This window comes from Medicago truncatula, chromosome 1 (genome assembly GCF_003473485.1).
Source record: "Medicago truncatula cultivar Jemalong A17 chromosome 1, MtrunA17r5.0-ANR, whole genome shotgun sequence".
NCBI classification, from domain to species: Eukaryota; Viridiplantae; Streptophyta; class Magnoliopsida; order Fabales; family Fabaceae; genus Medicago; species Medicago truncatula.
In genome coordinates this window covers 9,512,402-9,529,929 of record NC_053042.1, presented here as the reverse complement: position 1 = coordinate 9,529,929, position 17,528 = coordinate 9,512,402, and the positions used below count along the sequence as shown (strand labels likewise).

The following is a 17,528-nucleotide window of genomic DNA, read 5'->3' as shown; positions in this document are numbered from 1 at the left end:
ACTTGCATAAGAAAAAAGAAGTGAACAATGAGACATGACCTTATACTTGTGAATATGATATCTAAATTAGGCTTGGTTACAACGAGTTTGCAAATATCATCTATTCAGTTTTGTAAAAGAAAAAAAAGTTCATTTCTTTGGTGTACTTATATGAATTTGTATTTTACAGGTCCTCATAAATTAGGCGCTATCATCAGTATGTTTCTTAAAATGGTAGATAAGTTGTGTAGTTCAAATTCATTGTTAATCAACAATAAAATATTTTTTTCTTAGAGGGATCTTAACGTATCTGTTTTTACTTTTGTCAAAACAGGAATTATTCTTCTGATAAGAATCATAGGTGGTTTACTATTTATCCCGATGTACATGGCATATAAATGGAGAAGGAGGCATTTATCTGCATATGATTCAGTTGAAGAGTTTCTTAAATCTCACAATAATCTCATGCCAATAAGATACTCTTACTCGGACATTAAAAAAATGACAAAAGAATTTAATGATAAACTTGGCGAAGGTGGCTATGGTTCTGTTTACAAAGGACAATTGCTAGGTGGAAATTAAATCAAGAGCAAATGGACAGGAATTCATCAATGAAGTTGCTACCATTGGAACGATTCACCATGTTAATGTGGTTCACCTAATTGGCTTTTGTGTTGAGAAAACAAAAAGAGCACTTGTTTATGAGTTCATGCCTAACGATTCTCTTGAAAAACACATTTTCTCAAGAGAAAGAATGGGTTCTTTGAGTTCTGAGAAAATGTTTGATATAGCTCTTGGTGTAGCGCGTGGTATTGAATATCTACATAGAGGGTGTGACATGAGGATTTTGCATTTTGACATAAAGCCTCATAACATTCTTCTTGACGTAAACTTCACTCCAAAGGTTTCGGATTTTTGACTAGCAAAGTTATATCCAACGGACAATAGCATTGTGTCGCTTACCACTGCCAGAAAAAGTAAAATTAGTGACGGAAATTAGTGACGGAAAAAATGAAATTCCTCACAAATTCCATGGTCGCAAAATTTAGTGACGGAATTAGAGAGGGATTTCACGTTTTCCCTCACAAAATTTCCCTCACTAATTTTTGTTTTTTTTGTAGTGTACAGCTGCAAGAGGAACTATGGGATACATGGCACCAGAGTTGTTCTATAAGAACATTGGAGGAGTATCGTACAAAGCAGATGTTTATAGCTTGGAATGTTGTTAATGGAAATGGCGAGTAGGAGAAGGAACATGAATGAGAGTGAAGATCATAAGAGTCAAGTTTATTTCACTTCTTGGGTTTACGACCAATTTAGCGAAGGGAAGGAAATAGAAATGGGGAATGGTACGGAGGAGGAGGATGTTGTAGTATGACTCAAAATTTGATGGATGGAGAATATTGTTGCTAAAAATATAAAAGATTTGTTTCAAATATATTTTGTGCTGAAAATATATTTATGGACAATAAATATATTTTTATATCGTATGAAGAACAATTTAATGCAAATATATTTTGAAAGGGAATATTATATTTTTGATGCAAATATTCTTTCATTGAAGGAGAAAAAAAAACGTATCTTCATTGTGGTATTTGTTCCAAATTTATGAGTTATACTTTTACTATAAATATAGACCTTGTATCAGGCTAAACTTTGAGAGAGAGATAGAGGGGGCTGAAACAAGGGTTTAGAAAGGCAACAACAAAACTAGGGTTTGTATAGAGTTTGTCTCTTAGGAGAAAACACTAGGGTTTGTGGGTTGATTCACCTTGGGAAACACTATTAGGATTGAAGTCTCTTGGTTACGGGAAGAGATTGAGACTTTGGGTAGAATTAGGCGGGAGACTTATCCTTGTAACCCATTGATTTCTCTTTGTAACGGTACTCATCATATAGTGGATTGGAGGGCTGCTCTCTCCCCCAGACTAGGTCAGATTGGACCGAACTGGGTCAACAAATTTCTTTGTGTTCTTCTCGCCGTTGTTTTCTACTTTTGGCTTGTATTTATAACTTTCATACACTTTGTTTTGGTTGCTTGATTATCCCTTGCTCCACACATCAAGTTGTTATTGGTGTGATTTTTCATCGAATTCACAACAGAGGAGAAGATATTGAAGAAGATGATAATAGTTGCGTTGTGGTGTATATAGATGAAACCAATTGACCGTCCTTCGATGAACAAAGTGGTTGAGTTGCTTGTAGGAGATGTTGAGTCCTTGGAAATGCCTCCTAAGCCATTTCAAACTGCAAAAGGAATGCCTGTACAAGGCATTGGACAACTCAGAAATCTACCTTGGCTGCTACCTGGAGATTCTACAAACTCGCTTACCATTGTTGTAAATCGACGTTAAGCTAGATACAACATGTTTGGAAACACGGTAATTTAGAGTTGAATGCACAGAAAATGACATCTCCAAGGCCTAACATCCTACCATCCCTGGAGTGGCACCGTAGTTTTGTTTTCCAAACACAAGCTTAGTTTTACATAAACTATTAAATAATTTTATTGCTTAAAATAATTTTGATTTCAGTTCTAAATAGTAACAGTATCCCATTTTCAGTATTACATTTTCCAGGTTCCAAAATCTATTTGCTGTTTACAGGTCCCAAATAAATGCACTCTAACAAACCCAACATTTTTAATCGGCAGAGCCTGGCTCCCAGGCTCACCAGCGTATAGATAGTGTATTGGTAATCGGTTGAGGATTAATGTTTGTTCGAACCTTCAATAAAGTCCGGACAATTTTTAAAACCTAAAACAACCATGCCAACTTATTTAACAGAATTGAAGGAGTGTATCATCTCCTATTAGTATGAAATGAACAAAGAGTGAAATATTCTCTTTAGATCAAAAGGTTCTTACAAGCAAGCTTATATAGTAGTTACATAGAACCAAGTAACTAACTAAACTGTTACAAAGAAGAAGAACGTAAATCTGATACCATATTATGAAATGAACAAAGAGTGAAATATTCTCATTAGATCAAAAGGTTTTTACAAGCAAGCTTATATAGTAGTTACATAGAACCAAGTAACTAACTAAACTGTTACAAAGAAGAAGAACGTAAAAAGACTAAAAAGCCCTTTAAGTGGCTTTCTTGTGCTGCAAGCTATCTATTACTTGTTGTGTATTATCATTATTTTCTTCTGTTCAAGACCTATTGCATCCCACAAACACTTGAACTGGTGCGAGCTATTTTTAACCATGATGACACACATGCCATTATCACTACTTTTATTCTACCATGCACTCATGAATATAACCTTATTTGTAGAATGTTTAAATTCAATAATGGCATATACTCAGTGAAGAGAACTTTTTTTGAACAAGCCAAAGTTCAGTGAAAAGAACTTATAAAGGCTCTGTGCAAGGTTCTAAATAACGGTTGCGGTCAAGGTCGCGTATAGGATTTCACGATTTCGGTCGTTATGGGTGTTGCGATACGGATTGCGGTTGTTGCGGTGTGAATTAATCACAACATTGCACAACTCTTAAATAATGATAGTAACTTAAATAACTTAAACTAGAAGATTTTGAGTTCTAAACAAGGTAAGGAGATAACTTGAGTAATTTATGATCAGATATGTATCAAAAATATGATTTTTATCTATCTCAATTGAAAAAAATATCTGGATTCTATGTCTATTGTCATGAACGGCATTTTTTTGCGGCTGTAACGGCGTTTCGTCGTGATTTTTGTTCACTCTGAAATTTCGGTGAAAAACGGCAACGTCCGCTGCCTATACCTTTTTGTCGCGGCCTTTTACTCGGTAACGAACCATTTTTTAAAACCTGTGTGCAAATAATTACTGTTTATCAGCAAACAATATTCAACAAGCATGAAAATGGAACCTAATATGGAAAATGCAAATCCCTCATAGAGTTAAATAATTTTCATGTCAGCAACTGTAGAGATTTTTTATTTCTCCAATCCAATGGTGTATAGTGTTCGAGCTGAAGGTAAATCGACATAAACAGAATAAGCAGCGGAATTAAATTTCGATTTACTTTCCTTGGATCATTACGAATTGGAACTTGAACCAGTGATATGATTGTTACCTTAGAACGGTTGGTCTGAGAACGAACGGTGAAATCTGCGAACCGGAATCACGATCACAGCCAAGCAAATAGCAGAGCCTCTATCAAGTCCACACGAACAGTGCTCCTCCAAAACCTCGGTGCTAGCCAAGAATACGGAAGTCAGAGAGCTTGGGTTTCTGCAAAAGAACGTAACCGCAAACTGTTGCACTAGGGTTCTATTTATAGAACTCCTTATGTGCTTTGCAAGTCAAACTCGTTTTTGACTTCATTAAGCCCAATACGAGTTTAAGTAAACTTTGCTAAATCATTAGCATTATTTACTAAGCGCACCCTTTATATAAGTCGTACTTATACATATCTCTTTTGACTGTTCTTTGTGTGTGACCCTTTAGGTTCTAGTCACGTTGGCAATAATATTAAATCTAATATTTAATATTATAAACAATGAGCGGTATCTAGCAACACATCATGGCTACCCAAGTGACAAGAATGTCAAGTGATCTGACGAAACCTTTCATGATAATACATATGTGTATAATTACTCCTTTGTCTCAATATCTTCATTGATCCCAAGGCATAGATAGTGTCACCCTTGTATAGATCAATGTTTATTTATCTTGATTCCGAAATATACTATTTAACGAATAAGTCCAATATCTTATATTGACTTAGTTCGGCATGGCCATGCATATTTATAGTCATATTTCATCAAGAGGCCTAAAGATATATCTCCTGTTTATGAGGAGGGACAAATCCCATCTAGGACACTCATGACCCTCAGCATGATTCATCAAGTGCCCATCAACCAACGTTATTGTTATCCTTTTACAGACAACGTTAGAATGGCAACAAAGCACTTGAGTCCACATCTAGAGATCATAGTGGTTTCAGGTCTAAGAGCGATATACATTATTATCATTGTGAGAATATCTTATGACAATTTCATAACTTACTATGTAGTATTCTCACAGTGGGTCAATCCAATATAAATATTACTCCTAATATTTATATCTATGTATAGACTTGATATCTCATATCTATGACCCATGAGATGCGGTCATCAGTCTATATACATAATAGTCTCGACGCTTTATTATTATCCTTTATTCATATTAAAGTTTTGACTACGGATACATTTAAGAATAGCGTTCTATAAGATAATGTAATCTCATGATTAAGTCACACTTAATATATTATTACACGAACTATCTATTCTAAGGACTTTATTAACATTATCTAAATATAATAAAGAGTGCCATATATTATTCAATAATAAAAGTCATGATACATAAGATAGGTTTAACATAAACTATTGGCCTCTAGGGCTTACACCAACACGAGCCTCTGAACTGTTTGTGACACACACCCAAACTGAAATCTCTTGGCATCTTTGTATTATGCTTTGAATCTTCAATAAGCTGGAAAATGGTGAAGTTCTGGGCTTGGTCCTTCGGATTGATGAAGGACGTTTCAGTCTTGAAAGGAAAAAGAACAGTATATAGGTTGTGTGACCATGTTGGGACGACGGCTCTCTTGGCCACATATTTACTCTTTTTAAGTGTATACAACAACGTTTGGGAGATATCTCCCAAAGGGTTTCTAAGCACAAAAAAAATAAGTCGTCCGGAAGTTACGAACCAAATAACTTTGAGGAAAAAAAGCAAAATTCCCACGTTGGAAGGGGTAACATTTGGCCTATTGTGGGCTCTTGAGCTAGTCTAGGAGATGGAATATAAAAACCACTTCCATCAGTTGAGAAATTCGAGGAATTTATTGAACAAGACTCGTCTGAATTTACTCGTGCGGCTGGAAAAAGACATTTTTTTGTCTAGACTTATTCATGTCTACGCAAAAATAAACTAGACTTACCCAATGCAGAAATACCCTAAAATGAAACACAAATATAACACAAGTCCAAGTTCAAACGTTAGCACGTAAGATAGGAAAAATGGGGCGTTATATCTACCTTTACTTTTCATGTTCATTAAAAGCAACATATCAAGATTCTTAAAATAGATTAACTTCTAAACAGCTCTAACTAGAAAAATGGGAGCTAGATGAAAAATATACAGATTGGACAACTGATTAGGTTCCATACCACTTCAAGGAAATATGTGTTATTTTTACATATTGCATATAAAATGCTAATATTGAAAGTCTTGCTAACCAAGATAAAATTTCTACTTTAAACTCACTAGTTTTGTTTTTAGAGAATTTGCTGATCAAAATTCAATATTCAGAACTTGCGCAGCAAGTAACACTCTCCCTAAGCCTTTCAAGAGTCCTAATTTCCTTCTATCTAATGCATAAATACCCCAAATCACGCGCAAATATAACACAAGTCCTAGTTCAAACGTTAGAACATATGAAGGGAAAAATGGGGGGTAAATTTACGTTCCATGTTAAGATTAACAGCAGCCATGTTATGTAAACTATACATGTTTCTAATATGAAATAATTTTTATTATTTTCTCTTGCTTTCCACTAAAATCACCATATCAGGATTCTCAAGATATATTAACTTCTTAAGAGCTATAACTAAAAAATGGAGCAAGATGATATATATACATATTGGACAGATGATTAGGTTTTAGAAAATATATTTCCTTTTTTACATTTTTTTTAATAGTAAATATTAGTATTTAGTTGTTAGATTAATATTTACTCTTCCCTCTGAGTTTGAATCCAGGACCTTCAACTCCTTATATCTTAGCTCAAACCACTTGAGTTACTCAACCCATGTATTGTTTTTATATATTGCACATGCAAAGATTACATTTAGGTAATAAAGTAACAAATTCATGTTTCATTTTTTACAAGTAAAGCAAACACTACATAGTAACATTATGCCATAATTCATCAGACAACAAAACAATCAAAATGTAAAACACACATAATTACTTCAGTAAAGGATTGGTTACAATTTCCTCCGAATAACTGGTTGGCCAATCTGATTCAGTTTCATTTGAGTTACTATCAAGATTCTCTTGAATTGTTTCATGTGGATATAACAAAGGCTTTGGAGGCATTTCCATATTTTCAATATCTCCTTCAAGCATCTCTACTACTTTTTTCATTGAAGGACGATCAATGGGTTTCAACTGTATACACCATAATCCAACTATGAACATTTTCTTCAAAACATCATTAATTTCCTCCATAATCACATCTTCCATTTCTGTCACTGTATTTTTAACCAATTGATCATAAATCCAAAAGGGGATATAAAGTTGGCTTGAATGCTCAGCATGTGAATTCAAATTTCTACTCCTACTTGCAATTTCAATCAGAAGCATTCCAAAACTATACACATCGGCCTTGTGTGATATTCTCCCAATATTTTGGTAGAACAATTCAGGAGCCATGTAACCAATTGTTCCTCTTGCTGCTGTCAAAGCGACAATGCTATTGTCAATAGGATAAAGCTTTGCAAGACCAAAATCTGAAACTTTAGGGATGAAATTTTCGTCAAGAAGGATGTTGTGAGGCTTAATATCAAAATGCAAAATTTGCATATCACACCCTTGATGAAGATATGAAATTCCACGAGCCACTCCAAGAGATATCTCATATATTTGGTCGTTAGTAAGAGATATAACTCCCTCTTTGTTGAAAATATATTTATCAAGTGAGCCTTTGGGCATGTACTCGTAAACAAGAGCGCGTTTTGATCCTTCGACACAAAACCCAATGAGTCTTACCACATTTGAATGGTATATTCTCCCTATGGTTGCAACTTCACTTATGAAATCTTGCCCATTAGTTTTTGATTTAATTTTCAACATCTTTATGGCTATAAATGGACCACTTATTAGATTTCCTTTATACACATCTCCATAACCTCCTTCACCCAATTTTACCTTGAAACCTTTTGCCATCTGCTTTATCTCTTTGTATGAATACCTTATTGGCATGAGTGTATTATTTTGCAGAAAATCTTCGATATTTTCATATATTGATGCATGTCTTCTTCGATATTTATAGATCAACAACGCAGAGAAAAGTATGATGCCCAACATAATTCTAACTGTAATCCATGGCAGAACATACCTTCCTGTAAATGCTCCAACATATTCACCGCCAATATTAACATAGTCCGAATTATTATTCATGCCTGCTAGCTCACGAAGTCCTACAATTCATATCAAAGTGTTGGTCATAACTCATGATAAACATCTAGGCTAGTGACAGAACCATAGGATTATACATTCAGATAACCATATCAAACAACATGTAAAATTAATGAAAATTGTTGAGAAAATTCCTAGAATTATTGCTTTGTTAACTTAGCATTTTCATACTCATTGAGCTGCTGTTGAAAAGTTACTCAAATTGATGTTGAAGGTTCGTCAAAAATCTTGATGCGATTTGAAGAAATTGTGTCGTGATTTTGATCCATTTATTTTGGAAAATGTGTTATTTTAGACCTTAAGTTCTTTTTTTTTTTTTTTGTATGTCATTGTGATCGTCCATGCTTGATGAGGTTATTCAAGGGATGTCCGATATATTATCCATATACCAAAGTCTAAAAAGTGTAGACGTATCTCTTCTAATTTAATTAAGGTTTAAGTTTTTTTCCTAATACATTCAATCACAATCCAATAACATTTAGATGATATTACATGTATCTCTTCTAAGGTTTTAGTTTAATTCTGCTTTTTTTGGTTACAAGGCTAATAAAACAGAAAGAAAACCACAGAAACAAAAAGAAAAGAACAGAAACTAACGCCTCAAAAAGAGCGTTCCTAATTCATCCGATTGCAGCAAAGGAATGAACCCCTCTGGAGGGTGGGAGTGAATTAACAGATCAACATCATTAGAAGCACCAAACTAGTTTAATTCTGATTTTGTAGTTATGGTTGGAAAATGTTCGATTTAAAAAGTGGTGGGTATTTGGATTGGCTGCATTGTTGCTAAAACAAATATCCTTGTTCTGTAAGTTGGAACCGAAGTTTCAACATGTGTTTAGGCGTCTCTATAAGATGTTGGATACGATGCTCCAACATTCTGGCACAGTTCAGTGTGCCTGGGTTCTCGCCTACTTGTACGCGCGCCCGTTATTGTTTAAGGAAATAATATTTTTTACTTTCCTGTCATTTATTTTCTTGTTTTTATTTCTGCTTATCGCGTGATGTTGGAACATTAATCGTAACATTGCAAACGTTAAAACATCATATAGAACATTTAAAACAAGTGCGCTAGAATTTCAAAAGGAAAAAAAGCCTTATTCAAAAGAATCATTGAAAGGTATTGCTCGCAGGTTCTATGGTTTACAAGAAAGGAGAAGGGGTAATGACTATGCAATTTATCATTCATAAAAGAGAAAACACGATGAATGGATGATATGGAATCCATACCTCGAATAATGCCAACGACAAAACCTGCAACAGAAAAAAAAAAAAGTATAGTGAAGTTTTTTCTTGAGATTAAAGAATTATAGTGCAGTTTACTTCATAAAAAAATAACAATAATATTATAGTTCACTTTTTTAACAAAAATGTACGTATACACACATGTAGTACTATACGCTTCCCTATCAATTAGCCAACATGATAATTATTTTTAGGCTTAAATGCTCTTTTGTGAATGATTGTAAATACTTTATATATATTTTTCTTTTCAATTGAAAAGTCTGCAACAGTCCTAAGATGTAGCCAAATTTAATCGAACTCTGTTATTGATATTTATGTTATATTATTTCATATTAATCTCTCTTTTCCCTAATCTTAATGCAGGGAAGAAGTTGACGAGATATTATTCGACTTCAACTAACTGAAGAATTTTAAGATAAACTTAGTGCATATGATTACTAAAAATTAAAAATTAAGAAAATTTTAAATTAAATTAGAGAGCCTTACCAAACAGAATGTCGGCCAGATACATCCACCGTGCTGAAAATTGCAATAAAGAAGAAATCATTTTACATATGTTGAAAATAATACACAATATCGTGTCAAATTAGTACTAATTTACAATTAAATCCATTTTTAAACTAAATTTTACCATTCATGTGATTTTTGCTGTTCATGATTTACTATCCACTTATTCATGCACACATATATAAATTGAAATTCGTTGATATGCACACATACAAGTGCTTATATACAAAGTTGCTTGAAAACAAGTCATCTCTCAAACCCCTAACAATGCTAAAAACAAGCAAAACTGTAACTAACTTTTAACAACCAAAACTAACTTGATTACTATGTGATTTAATCAAACAAACTTGAATTAAATCACTAATCAATTATGCTAACTTGAAATAACAACTAACAAAAATAAGATGCATCATGCATGTAATGAAATATCATATAATATCAAAATTTTATGAAAAAAGTTAATTGGTTTAATTTATCTTCTAAAAAGTTAATTGGATTAATTTATCTTCTAAAAAGTTAATTTTTGACATAGAGTTATTGGTATAACTATGCTAAATTTTTCTTGTGTTAACTCTCCAATTCTTAAGGAAAAAGATTCTATTAATCCATAGTTCGATCGAGAAGTAAGTAAAGTTGGAAAAAATTGTTCTATCTAAGAATCAAACTTTGGTTCTCCTAAACAATTCGTCTGAAGCTCATTAACTACTTGAACACAATTATTTGGTTATAAGTGTTAGGTAATTATTACTCAAAAAAGAAAGGAAAAGTGTTAGATAACAAGTTATTGAGCTTATGCGATTGAACTTTTATATTTCTAAGTTAGTAGAATCTATTAGATATTATATATCATATATTCTCTTGTAACATATTGACAACTAATGCCATTGCATTCCCTAGCAATCACCTTTATTATTCTTTGTGAAACTCTATTTTATTAACATGACATCAAGGAAAATTGCTCTTCTCACTTATGAAATTGCTCATTCCCTTAAATTCAGTGTGAGCTAACTCAGGCTCGGCATTTTCAGCGGGAATTAATTTCCGCTGGCACTTTTAAGATCGGTTGAACCGACTTAAAAAGTGAATATATTATGAAACAATAGAAAAGGAAAATGAATCTTTATTATTGTGTAAGAGATGGAGTACAATCACTATATATATATAGGCATATTCTAACTGTACTACACTAATCTAATTTTACTACACTAACAGAAAGTACAATCAAAGATAGAATACAAAGATTACTTGTACTGCAAGTTATTATCCTTAATCTCGTTCTTCTCATCTATATGTTTAGTGTGTAATAGCCCCCCACAAGTTGGAGGGTGATATATATCTATCAACTGAATCAGTGTTTTGCTGAGAATTCTGACCGTGTACCATTGATGAAGATGAGGAAGTACAGAAAGCTTGAATAATGAATTAAGAAGTATAAAAACGAGGAAAACAATGGTGAATATATCAAGAATCAAGGTGAAATTGCGAGAAAACGCATGAATTTCAACCAGAAAAAGGAAGAAGAAAGCGATGAATCGCAGCAGATAAGGAAAGAGAAAAACGGTTAGGTTCAGAACCACTCTCAGAGAGAGTGCTCTGATACCATATTATGAAACAATAGAAAAGGAACATGAATCTTCATTATTGTGTGAGAGATGGAGTACAATCAATATATATATATATATATATATATATATATATATATATATGCGCATATTCTAATTGTACTACACTAACAGAAAGTACAATCAAAGATAGAATACAAAGATTACTTGCAAGTTATTATCCTTAATCTCATTCTTCTCATATATATGATTAGTGTATAATAGAATGAGCCGATTTTAAAAGTGTCAGCGGGAGAACAGTTAACTATTACGATGTATTTAAGGGAATGATCTAGTCTAAAAGGGAGAAGAGCAATTTTCGACATAAAAAATATGGTTAGATCCTCCTTTAACCATTCATGGCTTCCGCTATCGAAGTCCCAACCGTTTGGGAATGTATTTAGTTTGGTCTCTGATGATTCATTAAGTTTGTAGGTTGTAATTTTGGTATGTTTTAATTCCTCGGTTTGTTCATGTTCTTTATTATATTCGGTGATTTGCAATAGTAATGCCTTTGAGATTTGTTGCTTGATTTTGTTGTTTTTAAAAACTGGTCGTTTTCATTAATCTCTTTTTGGATTCGTGCATCACGTGCTATGAATCACATATACGGACATAAATATCGAATATAACACAAACACAGACACACCAACACCATTAATAATTTGAAAAAATCACATAATTCAGTATAATTGTATTTTTGATGTCGGACACGATCCAAGTCTGACACCGGATCATATCTTATCCGAGGATTATCCATGCTTCGGAGATCACGTGTTGTTGTTGAGAAAACTTTTCGTAAGGATCTAGAATATATGAAACAACTCTTTGTGTCTTATCTTATCAAACACGTGTACTCTAAAAATGGTGAAGCACATGAACTAACCGTAACGAGACTGCCTATTCATATCTTATATATATATATATATATATATATATATATATATATATATATATATATATTGTTAGGAGTCCCACATCGAGTATATCAAAGTGCTTGATGTGGTACTTAAGCCTTGAGGTTCTCCCACCTATTGGACTAGTTTTTTGGGTTGGGCTCTCCTAATCTAGTTCTGACTCAGGCCCAATACTACTTACAAATGAAGTTCTTAGTCCAAGCAGGCTTAGTTATATTTCTCTTGGGCCTTGGTTGCTCCAAGCTGCTATCATATATATATATATATATATATATATATATATATATATATATATATATCCTTAGTTGATTCACCGTAGTGTATGCAACAAAAATGTACACGCGACTGAACGATATCATAAATTATTTTGCTTTTTTATCTATATTTCAGTTCACTCTCTTGTTTTTGATGAAAATAGTTAAGGAGTTGGAAAAAAGAAGTAAATGTTTTAAGCAACATGATAGTAGAATGTCGTTAAATACATGACTCAAAATATGAATAATATTATACCAATTTTTTTTTTTTTTCCTTCAAAAAAAAATTATACTATTTTTTTATAATTTATTTTTTGAGTTAATAAAGCTTTACAAGGAAGGAATCTGGTGAGTGATGGATTTGAGGGTGTTTTTTGGAGAATCTTGATTTTACAAGGAAGGAAATCTAAGGAAAATTTTTTATAGGGGAAATATCAAAAATTACATAGGCAAAACACTATTAACCCTTTTTTTTTTTGTAAGCATGTTTTTACAACAATAATAGTAATTCAATGGACATATATGCATACCTTCTTTTAAAAAAAATTTGTCGTATTACATACCGGTACATGTGCCTATGCTTTATAGGTCTTATATCTCTCTTTGTTTGATTTTTATTTTATTTTGTACTAAGTTTCGCTATTCTCATTCCAGCCTATATGCAATCGTTTGACAAGTTTAAGAAATTTCGATTTTGGTTGGTTATTTGGATGTTAGTTTCCCTTCTTTCTATTTGATTTTGAGTTTTAAAATTTTGTTTGAATTTTCTTTTAGATGTTCATCTCTCCTCTCTAGTTGGATTTTGGGTTCAAAATTTGTAGGTTGGTTCTTCTCTGTGTATGTGTTTGGTATGGCGGTGAAGAGAATTGATTTTAATAAAATTGAATTTGAGAGAAATGGTTTGGTTAAAAGTGAGTTTGATGTGAATGGATTATGTTTAGATATACTCATTTAAAAGTGATTCTTTCGAGTTGATGTTGTTTGGATAGTTTGAATTAAAATTGTTTGGATAGTTTGTATTTAAAACTAAATATCATTTTCATTTTAGATAATTATTTTAACTTATCTAAGATCATAAATTCATTTTTATTGATTCATAAATTCATTTTAAAAATATTTTAGTTTATAAGAGTTTTTGTTTTTTTAAATTTGTTTTATAAATTGTATTATTTTTAATATAATATAAGAATAAAGGGTGTCAGAAGAAAATAAACGTTTATAAAAAAAATATAAAATAGTAGAATGGGCTTTATTTGGATTCTTTGTTTTCTGAAGCAATGAGAATCCCATTGATCTTCCTTCCCTGACCTCTAGAAACGCCACTGTAGCAAGAACCAAGCAGGGAAAACACATCAGAAAAACCGAGGTAAAACTGGAAATGAATTTGGGGCTTCTTCATGATTGATTCTAAAAACGCAGAAGCTTGGAATTGCAGCTTCAGTTCAACCCGCGTTTGGAAAAGGAAACGGTGTTTCAGATCCAATTTTAATCTTTCCCAAACATGACAGAAAAGATGGAAACAACGTTAGGATATGGAAACGTCGTTTGGGTAGCGAAAAACACTCTACCAAACAGACGCTATATTGATTTGTTTGTTCCCTGTTGATTCTAGTTTGATTGCTCCTCGTCATATTAGTTTATTCTTTTGAATTGACCCGTATTGGTTTCTTATAATTGATTTATCCTCTCCCTGTTGGTTCTTTTGTTTGATTGATTCTTTCTATTAGTTCTCTTGTTTGATTGATTCTCTCTCTTGGTTGATTCTTCTATTTACTTTGATTGTTCTGTTTCCTGTTGTTTGATTGCTTCTCTCTCTGTTGGTTCTTGTTTGGTTACTTCGCTCTATTTGTTCTTCTGTTCAGGTTCGTGTGATTGGGTTCTTTAGTTTGATGATTTTCCCAGGTTGTCGCTTCTTCTCTGGCTGGTGCTCATTCGTTGGATTCTCCCCTCTCACATGATTATTATATTAGTTGGTTTGATTTAGTTTTAGGGTTAATTTTTTAACAGTTCTAAACCTTAGTGAGCTTCAACTTGAGGGATAATATTAGAATATTAAATATTTGAAGTTTATATTATTGAGTAAGTTTTTTTTTTGTTTGATCAGAGCTAGCCCAAGGGGCATGTGGCCTAAGCAAGGGCTTTAGGCCTCAAACATTTTGGAATGGAAAAAGGGTATTACTTTTCCCAACCTATCCATTTCTCGCGCGCCCTATTTTTTTCTTCCAAAAATGCCCTTGAGATTTTCGGATTTTAAAATCCGAACTTGTGTTTTCCTTTGTAATAGGGTGAAAAAAAAAAAGAGTTTTTCACCAATTCGGATTTTGTAATCCGAAAATCTCAAAAAATAGGGCGCGCTATTTGCTTATGGTGCTGATGCAGTTCGGATTACGTAATCCGAACAGTACCAGCACCAATTCTGAACATGTTTATAACATGGATAGTCATTTTAAGGACAATATTAATCTTCTTAGCTTTCATCCTTGTATTTTTATGATCAAGACTCCCTTAGAAGGGATTTCTTACGGGACTCCGCCCTCAAAATCCAAAATTTCATCGTTTAGACCCTTTTTATCATGGTGCTGATATAGTTTGGATTACGTAATCCGGACAACACCAGCACCAATTCTAAACATCTTTGTAGCATGGATAGTCATTTTAAGGAGAATGTTAATCTTCCTAACTCTCATCCTTGTGTTTTTATGATTTTATGTGACATGGATAGACCCCTTTTTTTGTTTGTTTTTAAAAGCAAAATTCAAAATTGCTGAAATGGGAGAGATTATGATTGCTGATTATACATAAGCATAGTCCAGATTATGAAATCCGGACTGCAAAGGGGCATTTTTAGAAATTTTACAGGATGTGTGAGACTGTCATAGGATGGGAAAAGTAATACTCATGGAAAAATGCCTCAAAATATTTTAATTTACTTAAAAATATACAATATGAAAACTTGAGAATAAATGTTTCCCAAGCTGAGTTCGCAAAAGCGAAGACCTCATATCCTCTTTGTCCAAGGTTCAACTCTTGACTCTCAGTAATTTTTTTAATTTTCAAAAAACTTATGTAATTTTTTATTGTAAAAGACTTAACAGTAAAAATTTCTTTAGACCTTTGAACTTGTTGGACCGACCATGTGTTTGATAAACTTTGATGTTTTTTATAGTTGCATCATGAATTTGAAGAGAGGTATTAGATAATAAGTTATTAAACCTTTATATTTCTAACTTAGTAAAGTCTATAAAATATGAGTAGTGATATTTGAACAACCATTTTTTACAACTATCATGACAACTTCTTTTTCCTACCTTTCCATTGGTAAAAAACAATGGAGGGAGAAAAAGAAGAGAGAATGAAAACATAATGTGAGTATGAAAGAGAAAGTTGTCAAAAAGTTGTTACAAAATGGTTGTACGAATATCATTTCTCATAAAATATTATCTTATATTCTCAACATATTGACCCCTAATGTCATTGGAAACCCTAATCGTCTTCTTTTTGATTCTCTGCAAAACTCTAGTTTATTAATAATAAATATGCTAGCTAAGGTCTTACAGCAACTGGGACAATAAAATGGTTTATTTTTTTACAAGAGAAAGAAAATTTAACAAAGGACTAAGGTCTTACAGTAGAAGTCGTAACACTGAATCTCGCTAGTAGGGTCCTTGAGGTAGCAATAATCACAACGACAAGAGGCTTGCATCCAGGAAATTTCAAATCCATAGCCTAGTGCCTTATGAATATCTATGTATGAAACGTTGCCTATAAAAGAAATAATATTTACACACAAAAAAATCTACACAGTATATAATAATCATCAAATAAAAATACATTTGAGTTCAAACATTGATTTGGTTCATTTAAAAAAAAGAAATATTGATTTTTGTACCTATAATGTTGTTGATGCTAAATACAGATGGTGGTGGAACCCAGAAGGATGTGAGAGTAACAAGCTTAACACGGCATTGAGGCTGCAATATTCCAAGTTGTGGGTCCCCGACAATAACATATGTGTGTTCATCCAGGCATGAAGTTGTATCCGTATAATATTTATCCACAACGTTACTAGGTGGACTTGTACACTTCAGGTAAATTACAGGCCTGGATAAATCAATTCTATCGGAATAATCAAACGTGGAATTCGATCGACGGAAGCTGTATTTGTATGAATTAGTATCTTTTTGGGTAAAATTGTTTCTGTATAAGAAGAAGTGAGGGAGAGAGGAGCAGTTGGTAGGTTGAATGTTTGGGTCAACAACTCGTATTGTGTAATTGTTGTAATTGATTGATTGCACCAAATATTCAGCATCATACAGCTTCAATACTGTAACGTTGTTTAGACAATTCAACTCGTACAAATTGTTGCCACAGTGGTCTGGGTCGTGTTTTAGTCGGAATGGATAAGTTATGTTGGAAATTTTTCCACAGGAAGAAGAACAAGGTTGTGAATAAGTTTTGTGTGGAAGTAGAAACAAGTAAAGAAATACTATCACACCTCTTGCATATCTGGCTTTTACTCCAAAGTTAGAGGTTGAAACCATTTTCACTCACTGTGCTAGTTTTGGTGGTAGAGTACAGTTTTAAAAGAAAAATGTAACTCAAGTCAATATGGAACTTTCCTACGCTATTTCCTTTTCAATGAGGAATTGGATTACATGCATTTATTTATAAGAGGAACATTGATCATGCCCTTGGGACATCAGTGATCAACAGTTCCAAAAATACCCCTAAGTAATTTCGCTGCCCTCTCTGATGGAAGGAGGAGTATTTTTGTCACTTCACGTCAAACTTTGCTGAGTCAATGTGCCACGTCAGCTAATCTAGTGACTTGACAATGATTAAGTGGGGGGAGG

The 17,528-nt window shown here is 33.0% G+C and overlaps 1 protein-coding gene and 1 pseudogene across 3 annotated transcripts; one reads left to right on the top strand and one right to left on the bottom strand.

Annotated features, from left to right (window-relative positions):
• Positions 1-248: 248 nt before the first annotated feature.
• On the top strand, positions 249-2,333 carry LOC25482346 (rust resistance kinase Lr10-like; annotated as a pseudogene).
• Positions 2,334-6,733: 4,400 nt separating this feature from the next.
• Positions 6,734-17,309, bottom strand: LOC25482343 (LEAF RUST 10 DISEASE-RESISTANCE LOCUS RECEPTOR-LIKE PROTEIN KINASE-like 2.4). 3 transcript variants are annotated; one of them, XM_013610892.3, is made up of 5 exons: positions 16,565-17,309; positions 16,303-16,437; positions 9,883-9,915; positions 9,382-9,405; positions 6,734-8,156 (listed from the first exon to the last, which is right to left on the bottom strand). In XM_013610892.3, the coding sequence occupies exons 1-5, from the start codon at positions 17,214-17,216 to the stop codon at positions 6,922-6,924; spliced, it is 2,079 nt and encodes a 692-aa protein (XP_013466346.2). In that variant the 5' UTR covers positions 17,217-17,309; the 3' UTR covers positions 6,734-6,921. The 3 variants fall into 3 exon arrangements, with proteins under 3 accessions (XP_013466346.2, XP_039689620.1, XP_039689623.1); XM_039833686.1 differs by lacking the exon at positions 9,883-9,915; XM_039833689.1 differs by lacking the exon at positions 16,303-16,437.
• Positions 17,310-17,528: the final 219 nt, after the last annotated feature.